The sequence below is a fragment of the Rattus rattus genome, chromosome 8 (assembly GCF_011064425.1).
Source record: "Rattus rattus isolate New Zealand chromosome 8, Rrattus_CSIRO_v1, whole genome shotgun sequence".
Classification (NCBI taxonomy): domain Eukaryota; kingdom Metazoa; phylum Chordata; class Mammalia; order Rodentia; family Muridae; genus Rattus; species Rattus rattus.
Window position 1 is genome coordinate 89934050 of NC_046161.1, and position 25585 is coordinate 89959634.

Below are 25585 nucleotides of genomic sequence, written 5' to 3' on the forward strand. Positions count from 1 at the left end.
GATACAAACAACTTCAGTATGTTTGAGTTATAAATATCATGTCTGTCATCTGGAGAAATGTGGCCTACTGCACACTGCGTACATCCCATTTGGGTCTCAGTTTCTCCCCTATAAATTAGACAAAACAACATATACCTTTTAGATTTACCATATAAATCCCAATGGTGAGTACTTGTGGGCATGCAATAAAACATTTATTACTGTTACTTTCACACCCACTTGCCCCATACTTTATAGTCTATTTCTCCCAAATCATTTCTTCAATTGTCTCATATACCTCAGTCGTTTCCAATAGTTTACTGTATCAATGCCCCCAATCCTCCATATTTACAAATGTTCAGGTTCCAATCCCAGTCCCTTCTTCCTTCTCCCTCACTGCTTCCAAATGAATACTATTTTCCAAGCAAACATGAAATATTAGGATCTGCAAAGCATACCGTATACACTTTACAACTTGAGATTTGCCTTGAAGTCTGTGTGTGTAATGAGGCTTGTCATCCTCTAAGCTGGACCTTTTCTTTTGTTCTTGCTTTCCCCTCAGGTTAGTCATATTCTGCCCAGTATGCAATGTTTTGTGCATAACTGATCCTTCTTGTTTGTGGACTGTAACCTTCAGGGGGAGCAGCTAGCTTCCTCTTTGTGCTATTTCTCTGCTAAGCTAATATGTATTAAACAATAACAAAAACAAACCGTTTCCTTGGAGAATTTTCATTGTCGTAGCCTCTTAAAAAGAAGTGGAAATACGATGGTGGGCGAGTTAACTTTTTGTTAACTTGTCACAAGCTCAAGTCATCTGGGAAGCAGGAATCTCAATGGAGAAAATTCCTCTATCAGACTTGCCTGGAGGCAAGTCTGGGGGTGTTTTCTTGATTGAAAGTTCATATGTGTGGGCCCAGCCTACTGTAGGCAGTGCCACCCTGGGAAAATGCCCCTGGGGAGCCCAGCAAACCATGGAGAAGCAGGCAGGATGCAGCATTCTCTGTGGACTCCGCTTCTGTTCTTCCCTCCCAGGTTCAAATCTGGGTCATGTCTTGAGCTCCTGCCTTAACTTTTCTTGGTGATTGACTACATCTTGTAGTGTAAAAGAAAGCCTTTCCTCCCCAGGCTGGTTTTGGTCAGTGTTTTATCACAGTCACCGAAGTCAGACTAGAACAGATGGGGCTGGGGCTGGGGATAGGGCTGGGGGTGTTCATACAGCACTGCTCAAGCAGCGCTGGAAGGATGCCCACCTGGTTGACACAGCCATCCTAGAGATTGACCAGGTAAGACTTTAAGCTTGTTATCAATTGCAATCAACCTCTTGGGAAACCCGCTACCAATCTTCCAAGCTTGACCGTAGTCCTGTTCTTCCCCAGAGCTATTTTCCTAACCTTCCAGTCTCCTCTAAGCCAGAGTAAACAAGAGATTCTGTTTTAAGCCCACAATTGGACACTTTTAAGAAATGTGTGTGGGGGGGTGTGAATTTCTGTGTTAGTATTTGATTATTTTCTTGAAGTTTCTCTCAATCAAAACCCAAGTCCAGAGTTTTAGAGGCATTCTCTTAAAGCAGTACCTAGCATAACTTTTCATATAGTGTAAATTCAGTAGATAATTTAAAAGAAAAAAAATAGTCTTGCACAGACTGGTATTGAACTCCCAACTCTTCAAGTGCTGTGATTACATGGGCATGACACAATGGCCTGGCTAAGAGTTGACCACAGGTCACTATTGCAAAGCTTGATGTTGGTGAAGTGTGACAGAAAAAAGATGGAGATACAAAATAAACACAACACTTGGGGGCTTAACTCTCCAACAGGAAAACTATATACATCTTTGAGGCCAGACATCACACAGATTTAAGTTTTATCAACAGGTTCTGTGCAATGTAGATATTGTTTTATTTTGTACTTATTGATACTCTGTCAAATCAAAAATGCAAGAATTAAGGAATCAAAAATAATAGCTCCACTATTTTACCACACTAGATTATAGTTCACATTTAAAACATTTTCAACTGATTTTTGCAATTGGTTACTGCACAGTGTGCAATTATGTGATTATTCATCTCACTCACGTAAAATCTCATTACTGAGAGAAAATTTGTTTTTACTGAGACAAAAGAGTAAAGATGGATTTTTGGAAACTACCCAACTTTTTGTACATGAAAATCGAGGCGCATAAATCTCCCAAGAGCCAGGAACTAACTGATGAAAACACCTTCTTTCTGGAAACCTAGGCTTTTCTCCACCAGAGGTTTATAAGCAGCAAAGGGCAAGTTCCATTTGTTTCATAGCATTTGCTTTTTAAAAGGTGTATGTGTGTGTTTGTGTGTGTGTGTGTGTGTGTGTGTGTGTGTGTGTGTGTGTGTGTGTGGAAATCGGTACACAGTGCATTTGCACTTTTCCTGGCGATTCTTAGGGCGTGATATTTTCTGAAATTGAACTTATTAAAGAGCTGCTTTGGCGTAGCAGATAGAGCACGGGGTTCCCAGGGCATATCCCCCTGAGTCCAGATTCTAAACACTGCTTACTATGTCATGTTGGCCAGTAAACCCAAGTTCCTTGAGCCTTACTTTCCTAATCAATAAAATGGAAACGACTCCTGTGTGATGTTGGCTATACATTCAGCTGTAACCACACAAACGACCAGGAGGATGCTTTTTTAAGGGCAATCACTCGACTGACTCCGGGAGGATCCAGAACCAAGATCTCAGGACTCCTCGGAGCTTCAAAGGCGGGAGACGTGCCTACATCTTTTCCGCCTCGGTCGGTATCACCCAAACCAGACACCGCTCTGGGCTGGAGTACACTGTTTCAGAGCCTTCTTTTCTCCGCCAGAGGCTCATGTTGTTCGGATAGGGCTTCCGGGCCCCATCGCTGTTGCCGGCGTTAAGCAGGAATCCAGCACCCCGCTCCATCTTCTTAGCTTTCTGAACCTGCTAGCAGGTAAGCTGCCGGATGGCCGCTGGTCACCGCCCTACCCTAGCCTCAGCAATACACGGAACAGCCAACTCAACAGCTCCGCAGCAGAAGACGCGGAAGGCCGCGTTACCTAGGAAACTGGGGCGGGACTTACGCGCAGATTGCCTTACGGAGAGTTTGCGCAGGCGCAGAGCCTGGTTCCGAGTGTCGCGAGAGCCGCTTCCCGGAAGTTCCACGTCAGTGGGTCCACCGCTCCGTGGGTCTGTGTGTTCCTGAGTACCAGTGTCGCTCGGAGCCTGTGAGAGGCTGGGGCTCGGACAATCGGAGCCATGGTAGGTCGAGCCTCATAGGACAGAGAGTGGAGCCCACCGGCTACGGCGGGTTCCCGGGGCTTCCGGGCTAGGAGCCGTAGTTAGAAGCGGTCTGCGCTGCTGCTGCTGCGGCCTGGCGGGGTCCTCCTGTCCCGTTGGGAGTCCTGGGAGGAAGAAGGCCAGACCGGGAGGCTGCCGAGGTTACACGGTAGTGTAGTGGGGTGCCTGCGAGTTAGCGGCCGCCGACTCTCCTGGCAGTCAGGGCTCCTGTCAGTGCACCTGCAGTCTGCGCTGGGTCCAGTAGTGCAAGTAAATGCTAGAGGCAGGAGTCGGGCGACAAAGGCTACTTTGACAAAGTCACTTCATTCTGTCATTGAGGTGGTGTTTGCTAATCCAGGTTGCGCGCGGTGTTTGATAGTGTGCACACACCAAATTGCAAACTTAAGCAAAGGGGGGGGAAAAGTTAATTGTATGTGGAGTCAGAGGCGGAATTTCAAATGCTTTGGCGGCCCAGTTCGGCGTTTTCTAGCTGGTGTTGATTGGGCCTTCTAGGCTCACAGAGGATGGTATTTTGGGGAAAGGCCCTTAGATCTGCCTCATTTCATTTTGAGACATAGTTTTGTTTTGTTTTTTCTTGCAAAGAGACATAGTTTTAATAGTGAAACCTTGCTTTCATTCTTCAATGTATGTGAGTCCTATACCCACAAATTGAACCAGCTTTTGGTGGAAGACATTTGGGGAGAACTATTGTGTGAACATGTGCTGTTATTTTTTTCTCCTTGTGATAATATACAACAACTCTTTACATCTTTGACCCTGTATTGGTGTTGTAACTAATGTAGAGATGACCAGGAGTCATGGGTAGATTATAAGCACTAAAATAACTGAACTTGAGGGTTTTGGTTTGGTGGCGGGTACTGGAACCATGTGCAGGCACCAAAGGATGACTGTATTTTAAGTCTCCGGTAAAAAGTACAAAACACGAATTTATTTATTTGCTCACTCACCATAGGAGAACTCACTCTCCTGCATTTTGCTAAACATTTACCAGCTGATTGTCACAGCAGCCTGTAGATAATTATGAGTAATGTTTATGGTGGTTACTGTAAGCCTTGCTCTGGTCTGCTCTAACTGAACTCTGATTTTAAATCTCGGAATGCTAAGAGAGATATTATTATCCCCATTTATACAAGCCAAACCTGGGAGGCTAATTAAGCCTGACTTGAGAGCTGCAGATGAGGCTTGAATGTAGTGTGGATCTCAGTTATACTACCTGCTCCTCCCCTGCTCCCAAGTAAATACGGTGTGGAGAGAAGGACCTGGATAAGCATTGAGGCAGGCCCTTAAGAAATAATCCACTCCACAAGCAAGAAGAGCTGTGCACGTGGATGTACCGTAAACGGGGGAGAATCCTCTGGCTAGGCCAATCAGAGAGGGCGTAATGGTGGCAGCGACATTTAAACTAAGTCTGGAGTTGAGGATGCAGTGTGAGTAGGTTAATCATCTAAGACCTGGTGTGATGTCTTCTTTTTAAATCATGACTGAAATGGTAAGTATGTCTCCAGGAGCTCTTGCCTGCAGTAATGGACATTTTAAAATGGGTGTCTTTCCTTGGAGTATGTGCAGCTAGACTAGATAGTTCAGAGATCCCTGGCCATTTTGAAAATCAATTTTAAGACATTGTTAGGATTTATCCTCACAATCCTATTTCACACACACACACACACACACACACACACACACACTTACTTGGATATGTGGCTTATGTTATGTTGAAGACCCACTATGGCTCCTGGCATAATATACTTCCTGCTTGTTGTTGGGTCAAAGAAGAAGTTAAAATCCATGTCAGTAGTCAGTGGGGCAAAAATTCAGAAATCATTGAAAAGGTTTGCTTTCCTGAAATTAGCATGTGATTTGAAGATGGTGGCTTGGGTATGTAAGAGATAGGCAGGACCACACAGCAGTGGAGGAGTTCTCAAGAGAGCTGAAGAGAGAGAACACCGTCCTAATGCCGTTCTTGAAAGTGAGGGAGGCAAACATCAAGGAAGTTAGAAGTAGACAAAGACACAAAAAGAGGTGAATAAACGCCTTATTAGGTGTTTGTTTCAGGGTATTATCTCTGCCGGATCCACAGTTTGTGCTTAGAAGCAACCTTAGATTTCTGTTGAATTCATGATTGTTACAGAACAGCACAAGACACTAGCACAGAGACTCATCTGGCCAGTAAGCTTTCAGGCTGTGCATTAGGCTTATTGAAGGGGACGTGCATTTGACCTGCGCGGATAAGAGAGAGTGCTCCGGGGCATCTTTGAACGAATTAACTTTTCTTTTGTGGTGGGATCCCTAGGAGAAACGGAACACAGTCACTCAAATCAGTTTCTGTTCTGCGGTTCAGAGAAGGAGTCTAACTGGAAAGGGGCGGTTTTAAACTGTTGCTATTTAATGGCTTAATTTGTTTAAAATTGTTCTACTTTTCAGTATGTTTCTGTACATTCAAAAGACCTTTATGAACATGAGTAAACCCTTATTGATCAGGCATTACTACTTGTCTACAGTTTAAATGTCCTCCCCATCTGATTATTTTTAAAGAGCTCATTTAATATTATGGTTTAGGATTAGTACAGCTTCAGGAATGACATTTTCTGGTACAGCACTCATGCATGGACATGAAATTGTGACGTAGTTGATGTTTTGAATTTATTTACCTATCTATAAACTGGGTGTTCTAGAAGTATGTTTTGTAGTTCCTTAGAAGTCTCTTCCTGTTATCAGGACGTCACAGATCAGAAATTTTAGTGAGATGCTGCTGGCCTTTTCTGCTAGGTTTGTATCTGCACTGATGAAAGGTAACCATGCTGGTACAGTGATTCAAGAATGTGCTAGTGATACATTCTTTTTGAGACAGTTTTGTCTTATAGCTCAGGCTGACCTTGAACTCACAGTTCTGTTTCCCAGAGTGGTGAAATTGCATGAGTACACCACCACGTCCAACCTGAGTTAGTGTTCTGGTTGTCAGACACTTGTTTGTAAGGAGCCAGGTTTTAAGTGAGATTGCTGTGGATGAAACAGTAAAATATCATTAATGCTGTCAGTCTTAACACCTCAGGAGGCATCTTCTGAAGCTTCTAATTAGTGTTATGAAAGGAGGATGGATAAAGTAAGATGTGTCTGTTGGAACAAGCATTTTAGTACAGATAAAGGTTCAGGTTGCAAGCTTTACTTGAAATGATGGCCGAGAAACTAACTGCTTATCCAGATATATTTAGTAGACAGTCTGATAACTGGAAGAAGCTGGCTGGTCCCTGACCATGTTTGTTACTGATGATAGAATTCTAGTTTTCAAATGAAAGTTTGAATTTTAAAGAGTGAATGTCATGTATTTCTGATATTCAAAGATCTGTCAGTTAAAGTAGGAAGTGGTTAGTATTAATACTAATCATTAATTAGTATTAATACTAATATATTAATATAATAAATATATTTAATATATAATATATAATAATATAATAAATGTGGCTTTTGATTAAGGGTAATGAAGTTTGTTGTATATGTGGATCTGTATAACTCAATGAACTATCATTTCCCAAATGACCAATGTATTCTGTTACAAAAAACAGGCAGGAGTTAAAAATCTGCAAAGTGTAGGATAGACTAGTGGATTTTAATTTAGCCGAGTGTAAACAGTTACTCCTTAGGCTTCAGATCCCACACGTGTTCTTTAAGGAACCCCCACTTCTCAGGCAGCATCAAAGCAGAACATCCCATTCTCCAAAATGGCTGATATATTCTGTGTCCTAGCTTTATGTGTTTGAGGCCAGATGGTGGTTGTTTTGTTACATGTCAACCAAAATGGTATATCTGGAAACCAAGCCAGTTATAACAGTCTTCTAAAAAAATCAAATTGAGAGTTTTTATATAAATATAAAACATCACTTGAAGCCCTTATAAACTTTAAGGGTGTAAAGTCAGGATAAATTGGAAAACCACCTCTGAAATCTAAAAATACCCCATGCTTTAGACTAGAAACTATTCACAATTTAGCAAAGTTAAAACAGAATTTTTTTTGTAAGCCTCTTCATACACTGTTTCAAGCATATTTTATTTGGCTTAAGAATTTAATTTTATTCAACAATTGTCTTTTCCCCTTAGCCTCTTCGACTTGACATCAAGAGAAAGCTAACTGCTAGATCTGATCGGGTTAAGAGTGTGGATTTGCATCCAACTGAGCCATGGATGCTGGCTAGTCTTTACAATGGCAGTGTGTGTGTTTGGAATCATGAAACTCAGGTAAGATTTTTGAAAGGACTTCATTAGCAATAGAAGCTATAAAATACCAGCACTAATAATGAAAGAACCACCAGATTCCAAGAAGCCGTGTGTGCACTGCTTCTCGAAGTAGGATGGAGCGTTAATTTCAGGAGCTAGGTTTGTGTGGGTGTTGCCTGTGGAAGAGGTTCTTCTGGGCATAGTGTATATGATATTTAAATAGAGCAGCATCGATGTAGGGAGTGTTAGCACCAGCTTCTGTTCTGCTTATTTTCTCCCTCTGTCACCAGTGGCAAAGAGGCAGCTGCCAATCATGTGTATTGAGAGTGGAACAGCACTCTTGCAGGGCTGTTCTGCAGGGTGAGGTCCATCCGGATGGTCTTACATTCAGATAAGGAAGTATTGGAATCTCCTTGAGGTAGCAGGTCAATGTCTTAAAACAACAGCAGTGTTTTATTACTTAAATCCCCCTGCTGCTAATTTACTGGCAAGTCTTAACCACACTGAGCCTTGATTTATTCCTCTGAATGGATGCTAACTGTTGTGACCCTTGCATGAAGAAAGAACGTGGAATAAAATCTTAGGCAGTTGCTTCTCACTCACATCTTGGTGTTAGCTGTTGCTTTCTTAACTTAAATGTAGCCACTTCTGTGGTCTGGGGATGCAGCATTTTGCTCTTTCGTTTAGCTCCTGGAGTGTAAGTTGACTTTTCTTGCCCTTTGTCCAACCATGCCCCTCATGTGGTACTCAGTCATGGAGGTTCTGTAGCTGGCCTCTTGCTGCTCCACATATCCTTGGATTTGTTGATGACTCAGAAGATTTGGACATTTTTCTGCTGTTGTAGAGACTGCGTGCTCGCTTTCTCTGTTTGTTCATGCCATATTCCCTAGTAGCAGCTATGTGTCTGTGTGGCACTCAGCTTTGTCTTAGCCTGGGAAGCCAGATGGTTGCAACAGTGAGCCAATAAGATTATGGTGAGCTCCTGAGATACTCCATTAAAAATGATAAGCTTAATTTTCAGAATTTTAAAGAACGGACAAAGAGATCTCTGGTTTTCCTAGATCTCTTGAATTCCCACCTTTAATTCATGTAGATGATTCACTCTGAGCACCCAAGAAACATCTAAACCTCATAGTTTTTATGCTTATTATTACAACAACCAAACACAAACTCTCAGCATTTTTTTTCTGGAAATGTGTTGCTTTCGATGTAAAAGCAAAAAAAAAAAAAAAAAAAAAAAGAACAAAAACCAAAGAAAAAAACAAACCAAAACAAAATAAAAAACAACCCAAAAAAACCCAAAACATCTTGTTGAGTCATTTCTATGGGTTCAATATTTTTTTTCTTTGAAACAAGGTCTCGCTATACAGCCCTAACTATCATAAAGCTCACTGTGTAGAGCAGGCTGGCCTTGAACTCTCAGCGATCTACCTGCCTCTGCCTTCAGGTGCTGGGATTAAAGGCTCACGCCAGCCACTATGCCTGGTTTATGGGCTCAATTTTTTAAAAAAGGAACCTAAGCTAAGAGACAATGCTCTCAACAGAGAGTGGAGTGAACTACACAGCGGCTGAGTCACGAGCTATTGTAGGTGTGAGCTGTACAGTGGTCCTGCTTGGAGAGTGTGGTGGGGAAGAGTGAGCATGGAGTCTAGCCTAGTGCTTGGCAGTGGTGCAAGAAGGGAGCAAATGGTTTCCTGGGTAGGTTTCCAGACAGGTGCGAAAGGCAACGCTGGAAAGGAGAGGCAGACCAGGACACAGGGTCTGGAGTGCCATCCGCCTTCTGACCATCTCTTCGAAGTTTCTGATTTTCAAATCTGCTGAAGAGAAGTTGATTGCCCCCCGCCCCCCAATGTTGAGCTATCATACATTTGTTTGACTAGAAATACTTTACAGGCTGATGCTTTAATCCTAGCAGAATAAGACTCTTTAGTTACTTCTTCATAACTTAATGTGTCTATTCTTGTTAACATTTCAAGACACTGGTGAAGACCTTTGAAGTGTGTGATCTCCCTGTTCGAGCTGCGAAGTTTGTCGCAAGGAAGAACTGGGTGGTGACAGGAGCAGTAAGTAGCTCTGAGTATCAGATCCTACCCTCTCATTGGCCAGTGGTCATAGATACCAGTTACAGAGTTGTAATGCCTGGTTCATTAAGTTAATTAAACGTAGTATTCTGAAGGTAGGAGGTTATACCTTGAGCCTGTAATACAGTTTAGTTGTGTATACAGTTTATCTCATATAGTGATGCTTTAAAATCTCCATTCCTAGGATGATATGCAGATTAGAGTGTTCAATTATAACACCCTGGAGAGGGTGCACATGTTTGAAGCACACTCGGATTACATCCGTTGCATTGCTGTTCATCCCACCCAGCCGTTCATTCTCACGAGCAGTGGTAAGAGACAACCTGCTTCAGTCCTGTGCACTGAGTAATGATTTGCTTCCACGAGACATGTTGTGCTTTAACTGCTGTTGCAAGTGGAGCTCTCACTCCAAGCTTCTTTTAAACAATTTGAATCCATTACTGTGCTGTTGGTGCTGCCCACCTGTGTATTTTAGTATTTTAATAGGATTATATTGCAGTTGCTCTAATTCCTGATGGAAAATTCGAAGGTCTAGAAGCATCTGTATCTGGGGAGCAGAAAGCGCATTAGAATGCTGATGAGCAGGCTGTTGGCGGATTGCCACAGGCTCTGTTGGTTTATCTGCATATGCAGACTAGCTAGCTCGCTCCCTGGTATTAGTGTAAAGCGGACCGCAGGAGGGCCATTACCTGGGTATCCCTGAGTTGGTAGTAGTCTTTGAAATATTTATAAATTTAACAAGTGAGAACTTCTGTAAAAGCAGTTTATCTCATCAGGCAAATTCTGCCTCTTTCCACAGTCAGCTTTTTCAGCCAGACTTAGTCAGTAACCACTGGGGTTTTTTTGTTTGTTTGTTTAATTAAATTTAAGAAGTTGTCATGTTTTTTGTATGTCTTTAGTAGCTGTCTATATGCACTTTGTCCGCACTGTTCTGTAGTCAGTATGCTCTGAGGGCAGGTGAGGACTTGGAGGACTTTCCCAGTATTAGTTCTATGGCATAGGTACTGGGACTGAACTATGCTACATGTGTTACCTTAAAACTCACTGAAACTGTCTTACTACAGAGATGAAAACAATCCACAACTGACTTGGCTCTCTTTTGGTATAGATGACATGCTTATTAAGCTCTGGGACTGGGACAAAAAATGGTCTTGTTCACAAGTGTTTGAAGGACACACGCATTATGTTATGCAGATTGTGATAAACCCCAAAGATAACAATCAGTTTGCCAGTGCATCTCTCGACAGGACCATCAAGGTAGGTGTCCACTACATTGGTGCGTTACTCTGACTGGCCAGAAAGCCCCTGTGCTCCTGTGCCAGGCAGAAGCAACGCAGTAGAACATTGGTTTCCACTCTAGGATCTACAGTTAGAAGCACTGCCATGTTTCTAGGACACTGTGTGTGTGTGTGTGTGTGTGTGTGTGTGTGTGAGAGAGAGAGAGAGAGAGAGAGAGAGAGTGTGTGTGTGTGTGTGTGTGTGTGTGTGTGTGTGTGTGTGTGTGTGTCCTTTAGTCATTCTTGTCTCCTCATCATTGGTCTGTTTTATATTTAAGTTCTTTCTGTTGTCATCCCCTCTTTCTGCCTCTTGCTGTGGACTGCTTGTCTTCAGGGTCTGTTTTGTTTATTTTCTGTTGGAGAGTAAACTACAGATGTCTAAGAGTGAAATACAGGATGGTTAGGGCTAGCCTGGGCTGCTGATACAGACACCAATATGACTGACCTACTCGCTGTCCTCTAGAAATGCTCTGAGTGTTCACAGAGCAGTGCCTTCATCAGCTCTCCCTCTGACTGCAGGTCTTTGCATTCTCGGATTTGGATTTATTTTTCTTTGAGCATCTTCATAGCTCTCTAAGGGTTAGCACAGATAGTCATTATGAGAAACTCCAGTCTAGCGCTTAATGGCTGTAGACAGAGTATATGTTATTCCCTTTAGATTTTGTTTCTATTAACAGTCTTCACATTGAGTGATAATTCATGTAATTTAAAATCATTTATCCCCGTGATATCCTGGATATTTCGGATAGGAGCTGTGTCTCCCCTTGCACAGCCCCAAGGTGTTCTGGGAGAGTAGCACAGTACTTTGGCTCTACTGGATACTGACTATTTGTTGCCTTGAGTACAGTCAGATTTTCTTCATCCTCTCAGTACATTGACTTAAAATAAATTTCAAATCACATTACTTTTGCTTACACATTTGCTTACATGTATATAATATTTTTAGTAATTTAACTCATATAAGCTATTTTGTGTTTTAAGAGCTTCAGGTTTTTAACTTGACTTTGTTATCATTTGTTGAATTGCCCCTGCTTTTGACATAGATGGGAAACTGAGATCAGTTTTAACTTCTTCACTAAATTAAGTTTATCTGATTTTTTGAGTCAGGGTCTACAGTGTATGCTAAGGTGGCCTAGAATTTATTGTGTATCCACCCTACACTGGCTTCACATTCTTAATTCTCTTAACTTCCCAGACACTGGGAACACAGGCTTGTGCCTCTTTCTCTCCGTGGCGAGCTCTCTTCCATTCTAACACATGCTACTAAGCACTAAGCTCCCATCCAGTCAGTACCTAATTTAAAGTAGAGGCTTTTCAAAGTGTTAATTTGTTCATTGATTCCTGCGCGTCACCTATATACAGTTTTCTTAGTTTTCTTTCTGTTGCTGTGATAAAACACTGACCAATCCATCATCAAGGCAGGAACCTGGAGGTAAATGGAAGCAGAGCTATGGAAGAACACCGTTTATTGGCTCGCTCCTCATGATTTGCTCAGCCTGCTTTCTTGGGTGGCACCATCATGCCTTCAAAGGCTTACTATAGGCCAGATGGAGGCATTTTCTCAGTTGAATCCCCTCTTCCCAGATAAGTACTTATGTCAAGTTGAGAAAAACATAACAGGGTCACCAACTGAACTATATCTATAATCTCCATGGAGAAGCCTTAAAATTGGCATCTTCAGAGAGCAGTGATTCTGCTTTCTAAAAATTATCATGAGACCAGAGCAAATATCCTGGAACACTGTGTCTTGGGCTGTGGTGTTTGATGTCTTGTGTTGAAAGCGGGGGAACTGCCTCTGAAAGTGCTGACTGGCAGATGCCTCTGTTCTCTGAAGGTGTGGCAGCTGGGCTCTTCATCACCAAACTTCACGCTGGAGGGACATGAAAAAGGCGTGAATTGCATTGATTACTACAGTGGTGGTGACAAGCCATACCTCATTTCAGGTGCAGATGACCGGCTCGTTAAAATATGGGATTATCAGGTACAGTTTCTATAACCTTCCGTGCTGTATGCTAGACTTGGTCTTTACTGCTTCCGATAGCACCTAAGACGGAACTCTTCACAGAGTCATAGGTTAAGGCCCCAGTGTTTACAGCTAAACTGTGGTCCTAGAATTTTCCCCTTTATAAAAAAGAATGCAAATGCATTTTAAGATTTTAAAAATAAGATGCCAGCATGCTTATTGTTTGTTTAAAACCGTCATATTAAACCACGCATCTTTGAGTGTCCATGTTACCAGACTTCTGTATCTGAGTGAAACAGACACAACAGTGAGTGTTGTGAGGTAACCGTGGCACACATTTCACCATGGGAGCAGTCATAAACCTGGTTATTACCCATATTGCTATGCTTTATGTCTCTAAGGTTTTCTTACACCCCTCCCCCTTTGCTTCTAACGTAAGTTTCCCAACAGTAGAACATAGTAACTTTCTGTGTCTTGATTTCAGAATAAAACTTGTGTGCAGACCCTGGAGGGACATGCCCAGAATGTGTCATGCGCAAGTTTCCATCCTGAGCTGCCCATCATCATCACAGGGTCAGAAGACGGTAAGTTAGAGTCTGTTATGTGTGTGCTTGGCATGACTCACTGCATATTTCAATCAAGTGGTGGCCCTGCATGGCACTGGGCAGTTTCTAGCAGTTTCCATATCTTGATTAGGATTCTAGACTTAAAATACAGAAGAATAAAAGGGCTTTATCATCATCACCATTCTAATGACTTTCGACTCTATCATTTAAAGATAAGGACATCAGATATTCTAGAAAAGAACTGAAAAGGCCTGTGCATTGGAGTTTGACAGACCTGGGTTCAAAATCAGGCCCTCTCACTTTGCAAATGTATGGTTTGGGTAGACTAAGAGATAAGAACATGCTAGTCTACTCATAGGATTATAGCAAGAGGGAAGAAGAAATCACACGCAGCAAACATGTACTGCATGGTAAGCACTCTACTCAGGAAACCCTGCTGTGATTTTACAATTAAGATTAATTCTAGTTTTCTAGTTGCAAGTTTTTTTTTTTGTTATTTTATGCTTATGTTGCTTTGTAAAATCAGCTAAAGAATTAGAGATCTGAATGTCATACAGTTGCTAGAAAGTACATGTACTGACTTAGACTTCTAGCAGCTCACTCACCTGATAGCCATTTTGGATGTTCACATCCAAAGGGGATGTTTACATTGTTGATTTTTAGGAACGGTGCGAATCTGGCATTCCAGCACCTACCGGCTTGAGAGCACACTGAATTACGGAATGGAGCGAGTGTGGTGTGTGGCCAGTCTGAGAGGCTCCAACAATGTCGCTCTGGGCTACGATGAAGGGAGCATCATTGTTAAGGTAACTACTTGTTTTAAATGGATGGAGATAGGCAAAGCCATTCCAAGTCTCCAGCTTTGTTAAACTAGCACTTCTGTTGTTCTTTAGAAAAGATGAGGCAATGTCAGTTTAACGTGAAGTAAGACTCAGTGAGGGGAAGTTGGTGTGTTGTCTGGTTTTTGTTGTCCTTTTAGTTGCTAAGAGCTGTTGCCATTGTTCCAGCTTGGTCGGGAGGAACCTGCCATGTCCATGGATGCCAATGGAAAGATAATCTGGGCCAAGCATTCAGAGGTCCAGCAGGCCAACCTGAAAGCAATGGGTGACACCGAAATTAAAGATGGAGAAAGACTGCCACTAGCAGTAAAGGATATGGGCAGCTGTGAAATATATCCACAGACCATTCAGCACAATCCTAATGGGAGGTAAGCTGTCAGTGACGTCCCCCTCTGCGCTTGTGTATGGTGGAGCAACTTTGCATATGCACAGCGTGTCCCCACTCTGCCTCCTGGAGCTGTGCCCAGCCCACAGTCTGCAGTTGCCAGCTGCCAGCTCAGTTGATGGAGGTGGCATGCAAGGGGGCACAGTTACGCAGTATTGTTTCCTTGTTCTTCAGATGCCCAGGATTTGTGTTCTCTAGGTCTAGAACCTGGTGCTGTCCAGGAGTAGGTGCTGTGTACTGCTTACTGCTCTTATGGAAGACTCACTCCAATCCGTCTTCTGAAAATGCTTGGGGTTGTGAATCTTCTATTTCTTATTCATAGTTTGAATTGTCAGTTCTGTTTTCCCTTAAGATTTATAAAATAGTAGGAATCATGAGAGAAGTTTTTACTTCTCTAAGCGGTAGGTTGATGCTCAAAGCTGTAGAGCTTTTAACCCCTACTGCTGTGACACCTTAGTACAGTTCCTCATGTCGTACGACCCCAACCATAACATCATTGCTATTTCACAACTGTAATTTCGTGACTTTTATGAATTGTACTATAAATATCTGATATACAGGATATCTTACACGTGACCCCTGTGAAAGTGTCATTCAACCCTCCAAAGGGGTTGTGACCTGCAGGTTAAGAACCACTGCTCTAGAGCTTTAAAAATTATTTTACAGTGTATCTGGATGTCTTAAGCTGTAAATGACAGAGTATGGTATTAAGGCTCAATTGTTGATGTCTGTAATCATTTTTAAGTATCTTATGAAAGTTTAGGCATTGTGTGTGTGTGTGTGTGTGTGTGTGTGTGTGTTTAATACCTCCAGATATCTTTTCTGTAAGGTTTTAATCTTACCTGTGAGTGTCCTCCAATAACAGACATTATCAGGTTCTGAAGGAATTTGAAGAGAGGTATTTTGTCTTCTGGGGAAATGTTTGGCCATGTAACATTCTATTTTTACTCATTATTTAAATGTTAGTGATCCTGTTCATTGTAATAACTAATAGTTGAATACAGTGTTTTGCTCACTTAATGATGAGCATTGGTGCACAGGTAAGCATGCTGTAAAGCAGTGCCTTCTTGTGTTGTGAAGCCATGAGCATGGTTTAAGCCTCTTGGGGCTCAGCAGCCATTACTGCGTGGTTGGAGACATCTGCATCTCAGCTGTGCTTGCTCACCCCAGGCTCCGAGACTGAGGAGAGAAGGCCGCTGCAATGTCTTTGTCAGTAACCCATACTGATAATTGCTTTTGCTTTAGTTTCTTATAATATTTATTCATAGCATATTCAAAGAAATATATAGCTCTAACATTTGAAATAATAATAACTAACATAGCATTGTGTTATGGATTATTGTATCGTGAATAGGAATTACTGTTTGCTGACACTTATGTCAGTGTCCCTGCTTTCTGTCACTCCTAGGTTTGTCGTGGTGTGTGGTGATGGAGAATATATCATCTACACAGCAATGGCCTTGAGAAACAAGAGCTTTGGATCTGCCCAGGAGTTTGCATGGGCCCACGATTCTTCAGAGTAAGATGCATGAAGCCCACTTTACCCTGATTGCAAGTAGGATGTTGGTGCCAGTGTGGTTGAAAAGTTACCATGCTTTTCCATGGTAAACGACAGTTCCACCACAGCTGCTTAGCTGAAGCATTCAGAGTATAAGCTGCCCTTGCCCTGTCTGAATTGCCATGCTGCCTCAGTTGGGCAGATGTACTAAATCCATTCAATGGGGATTCAAGACTGAAATCCTTGCTGGAGCCTGTGACATGACTTGATGCTTAGGTTTAAGGCAAAGTAGCCCTGCATCAGGTGGGCCTTTAGGAAGCCGTCCCAGACATGGCCTCCAAGGGGCTCCTTTATAAACTAGTTGGGGGTGCTGCCTATGCCAGCTCCCCTTGATAAAAACTTGAATGCCTGCATGTCCCCACTGCGCATTCTCAACCCATTCAGCCTGAATTCAGAACAGCCATAAAATGCTCTCACTAAAAGCAGAAGCCATATTAATCCTTTACAATGTTAGAGCTCATAGCCACCAACACAGTCAGAATATCTCCACCCCAGTCTATTCACTCCCCAGTCCCAGGCAAACACCGATCTTTTGTTACTCTGCAGGTCAGACTCTGAGACTTCTTGGTAGTTTTATGAGTGGAGCACACACACATGCATCCTTAGATCTGGCTTTCGAGGTCATCTGTGTTTTTACCTGTATCAGTAGGGAGTGGTTTTGTGTACAGAGTAGTAGTCCATTGAGTGGATGTACCACCATTTCAGTATTCACTTTTGGATATCAGTGCCATTTCTAGTTTTGAAAATGGTTTCTAATCTTTAGTAATTTGTATAATATATAGCATGAAACTCATTATTTGTTTAATTGCAACGTTTTTACTCTATCTTAGAACAAAATTAAGCCAGTTGAATTTTCAATGAAGATAAATTTTTTATTTTTCAATAATTAATATTTTATCAGAGTATTTGAAGATATTTCTAACATTTATTGGAATTATGACTTAGTGTTTAATATGCTGTTTCCCTTGCCCCTCAGGTATGCAATAAGAGAAAGCAACAGTGTTGTAAAGATATTTAAGAACTTTAAGGAAAAGAAATCATTTAAACCTGATTTTGGAGCTGAAAGTGAGTGCTGTTCGTTTGTGATACATTTTGAGAATCTTTGTAATGTCTCCACACATTCAAGTGGGCTCTTTCTGTGTCCTTTTTAAGGTATCTATGGGGGCTTCTTGCTGGGAGTCAGGTCTGTAAATGGCTTAGCATTCTATGACTGGGAGAATACCGAACTCATCCGCAGAATTGAAATTCAGCCCAAGCACGTGAGTTTCTCCTCTGTGGTTGCTTTTGGGAGGTTTATCTTTGAAATGTCTGAGTCCCTCATGTCAAGAATGGCTCTTTATACACTGCTATACTGGGCCCATTGGGCTGCTCGCCGTGCTATTTCCCTAAGAAGTGCCCAGGATATCAGTTATGCATTGGAATCAGATAGTAATCATTGACTATTTGTAGAAGTAGAGAATACAAGTACAAATTCCAAACTCTAAGTTTAAATGTCATTAACAAAATAAACATGTTGAAGACAGCAGTTGTGGAAATATTTATAATTCATGTGATGATGGCAGGAGAACTCTAGTAGCAAACTGAGAGCTGCTGGTTGGTTGACAGCTTTCACTGTTAGACTGTGGCCACGAGAAAGTACCTTGCCTCGCTATGGTCCTGAGTCTGTCTAAAGAGACTGGGGCCATAACCCACCAAAGGTCCCGGCTTGTGGTATTATTGCTTTTCCTATCTTTATGTATAAGTGCACAATGTGTGTGGAAAAAGAGGAAGTAAGGAGTAAGAAATAGTTTTAAGGAACAAGGAACAGCCCACCCCTCCTGAATAACAGCACCCTGTTTCCCATTGGTATTCCACAACAGTGTTGTGCTGTCCGCCTTCCTGAATGAGTGTAGAAGTACACAATGACGACCTTGCTGTAAGACTGATCCTGTAGTGAACAAAGTTTGGGGTGGCTTCTCAGAAAGGCAGTCAGTCAGTCATCTGTCTATCTGTCTGTCTGTTGGGTTACAGATCTTCTGGTCTGACTCTGGAGAGCTAGTCTGTATTGCCACCGAGGAGTCATTTTTTATTCTTAAATATCTGTCAGAAAAAGTCTTGGCTGCACAGGAAACCCACGAGGGAGTTACTGAGGATGGCATTGAGGACGCCTTTGAGGTAAGTGTCTGTCTGAGTCCAGCTTAGGCTTTGTTTTAGTATTTTATATTCTTAGGACAGACAAAACTGATGTTAACATTTCTGTGAAATTAGGTCTGGGTAGGGTGACTGCAAGTTCTGATAACATGTAAAATTTTGGCACAAACAGAATCTGAAAGTGTGTGCGCCTCAGTTAGGATTTTATTGCTGTGAAGAGACACCATGGCCAAGGCCACTCATAAAGAATAACATTTTTTGGGGCTGGCTGTCCATTATCATCATGATGGGAAGCATGGCATCCTACATGGTGTAGGAGAAGCCAAGAGATCTACATCTTGATCCAAAGGCAGCCAGGAGAGACTACTGTATTTTACACTGGTCAGAGCTTGAACATATAAATTACCTCAGAGCCCCACCTCTAGTGATACACTTCCTCTAACAAGGCCATACCTGATAGTGCCACTTCCCATAGGCCAAGCTTTCAAACACATGAGTTTATGGGGGCCATACCGATTCAAACCACCACTGTATGTTTAAAATAAATATGTGCCCTGACTTCTAGGAAATCTGCAGGCTTGCTTTGCTATCCTTCACCAAGGAAACGTGAAGGTGTTTGGTTATAAGACTCTTGAGCTAGAATGGCTCAAACGCGCTCTGAGATGGGAAAAGCAAAGCATCCGCTGTTGAGACGTCCTAAAGGACGTGGAGATACTTAGCACCCCAGTTCCTGTGTTGGGCAGTTTAGATTATCCCGTTAGTTATGTTATGACTCAGCAGTGAGATCTCACACTATACTCATTGAAAACTGTTTTTAAAAAAGAAAGACAGGAATTCTTAGGAAGAATGTTCTCGAAATTGGATTTTACTTTACATTCCTTACCATTCTCATCATATCTAGCTTGTCGTTCACAGATTTCTGGTGTTGACTAAGATTGCAATAGTCTTGTTTTCTTTTTTTTAGGTTCTTGGTGAAATTCAGGAAATTGTGAAAACTGGGCTGTGGGTAGGTGACTGCTTCATCTACACAAGTTCTGTGAACAGATTAAACTATTACGTGGGAGGCGAGATTGTCACCATTGCCCACTTGGACAGGTACTGAGTACCATTTTGCTTTTGTCTTAAGCAGCCTAAATTTGAAAGTGCTTTATGAACAAAGTGCCATGTTGACTGTGTTAACAGTGATAGATAGTTATTTCCCCCACATTAGTTTTAGTAGATTTTCTGATGGTAACCAAAATCACATCCATCAAATGTAAGGATTTGAGCAAGAGAGGTGTGTGTGTGTGTGTGTGTGTGTGTGTGTGTGTGTGTGTGTGTGTGTGTGTGTGTGTTGGTATAACTGTAGATTTGGACTTCTAAGTTTGTTTCTCTTTCTCTTACAGGACCATGTACCTTCTGGGCTATATTCCAAAAGACAATAGGCTTTATCTGGGAGATAAAGAATTGAACATAGTTAGCTACTCCCTGTTAGTTTCAGTCCTGGAATACCAGACTGCTGTCATGCGGAGGGATTTCAGCATGGCTGATAAGGTGCTCCCTACCATCCCCAAAGAACAGAGGACCAGAGTTGCACACTTTTTGGAAAAGCAGGTGAGAAGTTGCCTGCCTACTTCTCTTCCCCTTCTAATAGCATCTGACATAATGTTAGTAACAGTTGTAGAATGTCATCTCATCTTCCTTACCACCGTCAGGCTTCTGTGGCAGGACAGAGCACATTGGGCTTGAACTCTTCTTCAGGCTCAGAACCCTCAGTACCTCTGGCGGTGTTGGCGCTGGTTTTATCACTCTTCTCCTTACACCCCCTTTAATTCCAGCACTAGGCGGGCAGAGGTAGTTCCAGAGTTCCAGGCCAGCCAGGGCTACAGAGACTGTGTCTCTAAAAACAAAATACCCAAGCTGGATTTTTTTTCTCGTTTTAACTCTTTTTAAAAATGTGGTAAAATGTCCCTGATAAAATGTATCGTTATCAGTGTGCCTTTGCACTGTGTCCAGTTATATAGTCACAGCTTACGGAGTGGGTTCTGCCATGTGTAAACTAGATGAAACCAGATGTTCTTCCCTGCCCTTCCTATTTGCCCGAAGTACTGACTGTCTTCATGACGAAGGATGCAGCAGGACATTGATTCTCGTTCTTCAGCTTTATGTGGAACCGAAGCCTAGGAGCACGATACATCACAGGGCGGGCACAGCCTTTGTAGAGGGCTTAGGTTTGGTTCGGGACTACTTACCAGCTTACACGTGCTGGAGACTCCCGTTCCAGGGGGACTCAGTGTCCTCTTCCGGCTTCTGTAGGCATCGGGCACATAGATAGGATGCTTATATACATGTATGCCAAATGTTCATATGCAAAAATAAGTCTTAAAACAAAAGTTCTCTTTAAAATTTGTTCAGTCATATTTTCTCTCCTTTTGTAGTATGTCCTTAGGCGTTTAGGCCCCACACACACACAAAAATTACATGTAGTGTCGTCTTAGTGGGGATTGGAAATACAGCAAAAGCAAGGACAGGTCACCCTCTTCCTCTGTTCTGCTCTGTCCCTACCTGACCAGTTCCAACCATCTGCTGTCTGCTCTGGGTTTTCTGCTGTGTCAGTGCTAGTGAGGAAAAGCAGTGACTTGGATTATTTAGAAGCAGTGTTTACAGCACCAGTGGGTAGCTGGGAGTGGAACGTTTCCAGCAACATGAAGATTGAACTCTGAAAGTTGTCCAGCTTCTCTGTCCTGCCCACCCTATACTAAAGCATTTCCTTCAGTGTGCTGAGAAGTAAATCACACAAGTTTCCTTCTGACTGCCACTTTCCCAGAGCTGCAAAAACTTGCCCATCAGTGTAAACTGGTAACTGTAACTTGTTTTACAGAAGTTAACTTTGTAATGGCAGTTACAGGACAGTAGTTAATTTATTTAAAAGCCTGTCCTGTGGCTTTATACCCTAATGGAGCCCTAATGGGAGGGATACTTGATAGGCTGAATCTGAGAGCAAAATAAAGCATAACTGATGACAGCCCCTCAGTGCCTGGAGCCTGGCTATAGGCTTAATGACCTACAGATAAGAGAATATTGGAAAGTTTACCTTTGGCTTCCCATTCTCTTCCCATTTCTGTCACTAACCTCTATACGATCAGTCTTTATGTGTATGTCTGGCATGGTGGCACCTTGCCTTGGGAACTAGATGGGAAGAGAGATTGTTGCCAGGCTCAGAAAGTAGCCTGTGAGAGGGGTTGGGACTAGTGGGTGAGTCATATGACTGAGATGAAAATATCTAACAGATGCCATGAGGCACTATGGTGCCGGATCTAGTGTGGGATAAGAAAACTTTTTTTTTAATTTTACAGCAACAGGACTAGATAACTCCTAAGGCTCATTTCTGAAGTTTCCAGCAGCTGAATTTACCTCCCCATGCAATAAAATTTTATTTTATATTTAATTAGGACCTAAATTATGTGAAGTACATTAGTTCTTTAGTTCTGATCCACATCCTAACTCTCCCAGAAGTCTTTTAAATTTACGTATTTATTCCTGTAGCATTTTTGTTACAGAATGATCTTAAAGACCTAAGTATGAAATTGTGCAAAATAGACATTTTAAAGAAGAAATGGGAAAGCAAACTTGATTTGCTAAAAATGGCTCCCATTTTACATTGTTGGTAGCATATTCATGGATGCTAATTGGTATCTGGTTGCTGGGGTTAGATTCCATTTGGTTCACTGAAATAGATGGCTGTGGGATCTTCCTGTCTATAAGGTCTTTTGAGAGAATAATTTGTTGCGTGTGTATACTATATATTCACAGTCTTCTGAATGTCTAAGTCACACATTTTCTTTTTTAAAATGTGCAGGGCTTCAAGCAGCAAGCACTCACAGTATCCACAGATCCTGAACATCGTTTTGAGCTTGCTCTTCAACTTGGGGAGCTGAAAATTGCTTACCAGTTAGCAGTGGAGGCAGAGGTATGTTCTAATCCCAGACTTTCCCATAACCCAGGGAAGGCTTAGTAGGTACTTGGCTGTACCTACTATATATATATATGTGTGTGTGCGTGTGTACTGGAAATTAGGGGTTAAGTATAGCATTTCATGAGTAAATTATTTTCAGACTGTACAAAAAATTAGCTGTCAAGATCATTTAAATGTGCATTTTATTTGATTTCTGAGAAGCTACAAATGAATGACCACATTCATTAAATATTTAAGGATGTAATTTTCCACTCGTCCTAAAAGTGTTACTAATTTACTTGTTAAAATAATTGTAGTCTAATGACATTTTAATTCCATTTACATGGTTTTAGATTCAGTTTCACTGTGTAAGTAAAAATTGAAAATGAGTTAATTATTCAAGTATCATTTGAATTACTTTTATTCATGTGATTTTCATTTCCTCATTGCACATTTTTATCATGTCTTTGACTGACAGCCAATTTACCAAGCACAACTCAAAAATTACATGTATGTCTTATATAAATATCTTCTAATTGTCATCACAGTGATATTCAAAGTAACAGGATGTTGGTGTTGAAATGCTATTTCCAAAGATGTTTTATCTTAAATTCTTATAGTCGGAGCAGAAGTGGAAACAACTTGCCGAACTTGCCATTAGTAAATGTCAGTTCAGCCTAGCCCAGGAGTGTTTGCACCATGCCCAGGACTACGGTGGTCTGCTGCTCTTGGCCACTGCCTCTGGAAACGCTAGTATGGTGAACAAGCTGGCAGAAGGTGCGGAGAGAGATGGCAAAAATAACGTGGCATTCATGAGCTATTTCTTACAGGGCAAGTAAGTATTATCTCAAGGTCTAAAAATCTCAAGGAGCTGTAAGCAGTATTTCTCCATTGCCTGTGAGGATGGTATTTGAGAGGAATATGAAACAAACCCTGGGGACAGCTGGTGAAGGTTGACTGCTGGTGAATAGTGGAGGCAGCCAGAGAGCACTGCTGCCTACCGTGGTGGCACCAGCCTTTAGCAAGGAATGCTCTGTAACTTTCGATCTGTATCTTTATGCTTGAGCTGTTAATTAAATGTGTCATTCGGAGTCAAAGAGCCTATCAGATACTTACTCCTAGACCACTTTACTGAATATAGGAGGCTGCTGTTCTTCTCCAGTTGGTACCTGATGGTAGGCAGAGGACGTCTGCACCAGGCAGGTCTCCTCTGTTATGTGCAAAGATAAAGGATTAACATGCTATTGCTATTTGAGCTCAACTGTGAAAACAGTGTGAATTTTTAAGTCTAACAACAGTTAATGTGAGCTGAGTCACATGGACATCGGTTTGCCTTTTGGAAATAAACACACTAGTATTACTAGTCTTGCTCTATATGCCAATTCTTAAAAACCCCAGGCCTCACCATCAGACGTCTTTGTTGAGGTATGCTAAGGGGCTGATCTCCAGGGATTTGTGCTCACTGGATAAATGTTCACTGCTGAGCTACTGTGCCTCACTTCCAGACCTGCCATAAAAGTTGTTCAAATAAGCTGAAAGCTGTCATGAACACTGTTGTGCCTCACACCCATCAAGTTTCAACATTAAAAGGCTTAGCAACAGAAGTGAATGTGTAAGGGGCACTGGAGGATTTTGCCTCTGCAACAGGTTCACACTTTGAACTTTATCTGCCATCACTGTTTATTTCTCTAACAGGATCTCTGTTTACTCTGTAGGCTTGATGCTTGCCTAGAGCTCTTGATCAGAACAGGAAGACTCCCAGAAGCTGCCTTCCTGGCCCGAACTTACTTACCCAGCCAGGTCTCAAGGTATGGACTTAGTTTAGAGAGAAATGTTTCAGCTGAAACAGGACCCACATTCTTCATCTGTTTGGTTCTGTGATGTCTCCAATATTAGGGTAGTGAAGTTGTGGAGGGAGAATCTCTCAAAAGTCAACCAGAAAGCAGCAGAATCCCTTGCTGACCCCACAGAGTATGAAAACCTTTTCCCTGGATTAAAAGAAGCCTTTGTTGTTGAAGAATGGGTGAAGGAGACACATGCGGACTTGTGGCCAGCCAAGCAGTACCCTCTTGTCACGGTGAGTGGCAGAGTGCCAGGCTGACCACATTCACAGGTCTGGGTTTAAAATGTGCTTCATACATTAGTAAGAGCTAATGTCCTAGATTTGGACATAAGTTTTGATTTCAAAATTTTTCATTTTATCATTGTTTTATTCTGACAGCCAAATGAAGAGAGAAATGTTATGGAAGAGGCAAAAGGCTTTCAGCCCTCAAGAGCCACAGCTCAGCAGGTCTGTAGAGAACTACATGTGACAGCATGATTGACACTGTTGATTAAAGCAGTGCCACTAGCCACTTCCTCATCCTGGGCTCCCTCTGCATGGCGGGGTAGTTACATCTCGGGCCAGTTCCTTGCACTTCATATTTACCTCTTATTTTTTAGGAACCTGATGGGAAACCTGCTTCTAGCCCAGTTATCATGGCCTCCCAAACCACTCACAAAGAAGAAAAGGTGGGTCAGCCATCCTCTACCCCAAGTCCCGGGTCAGGAGCAGGCCTCTGAGGGTTAGATGTCTTTGGCATCCTAATTCAGAGAGGAGGCTTCAAAGTCAGATGATGATGCTCTTGTCGGTAGTAAGGAAATGTGGGTCTGGCTTTGGACTGTGAACCAGGTAACACAGTACTGTGTAACATTTACCCCCCCCCCCTCTCCCTGCAGAGTTTCCAGGATCTAGAAGATGATTTAGATACCATGGAATTAGAGGATATTGATACAACAGACATCAATCTGGATGAAGATATTCTGGATGACTAAAGTTTGCCATTTACTCTAGTAAGAGATTATTATGGCATATACAAATCAGTCACCACCCTGACCAGAACTGTGGCAATCCTTGCTCTGCACACGTAAACAAGGAGGAACATAGCCCCTTCATCTTCAGGGCAGAGTTTAACTGAAACAGACACTTGTGCTTTTTTCATATTGTCATTAAACCACCCCTCATAAAATCTTTTGAATTAATGAAAAACCCTGAGTTTCCTTCCTAATGAAAATGGCCATTGGGCTTTAGATGGCTGAGCCAAAACACCTCACTCAGGATCAGCTTCACCCTTTGCTTGAATAACTAAGGGCATTTTTCAAAGCCTTGTTCTGACCTTGCTACTGAGCATCTGTCCTGATTATCTAGCTGGGCTCTCAACGTAACCTGTTGGTCTCTGTGTTAGTTAGGCTTTTACTGCTGTGAACAGACACCATGACTGAGGCAAGTCTTATAAAGGACAGCATTTAATTGGGCTGGCTTACTGGTTCAGAGGCTCAGTACATCTTCATCTGAAGGCTGCTAGTGGAAGAATGACTTCCAGGCAGCTAGGG

The 25585-nt window shown here is 42.1% G+C and overlaps 1 protein-coding gene across 1 annotated transcript; it reads left to right on the forward strand.

The window, feature by feature from the left end:
* Nucleotides 1-3106: 3106 nt before the first annotated feature.
* Copb2 (COPI coat complex subunit beta 2) lies at nucleotides 3107-25241 on the forward strand. Its single transcript, XM_032910087.1, has 22 exons — nucleotides 3107-3232; nucleotides 7364-7501; nucleotides 9457-9543; nucleotides 9746-9872; nucleotides 10670-10818; nucleotides 12673-12819; nucleotides 13286-13385; nucleotides 14031-14173; nucleotides 14375-14574; nucleotides 16000-16110; nucleotides 17126-17214; nucleotides 17302-17408; nucleotides 18160-18303; nucleotides 19244-19374; nucleotides 19665-19872; nucleotides 22118-22228; nucleotides 22834-23048; nucleotides 23929-24021; nucleotides 24110-24290; nucleotides 24435-24503; nucleotides 24656-24724; nucleotides 24932-25241. Exons 1-22 carry the CDS (start codon nucleotides 3230-3232, stop codon nucleotides 25025-25027), a joined length of 2718 nt encoding a protein of 905 aa, XP_032765978.1. The 5' UTR covers nucleotides 3107-3229; the 3' UTR covers nucleotides 25028-25241.
* Nucleotides 25242-25585: the final 344 nt, after the last annotated feature.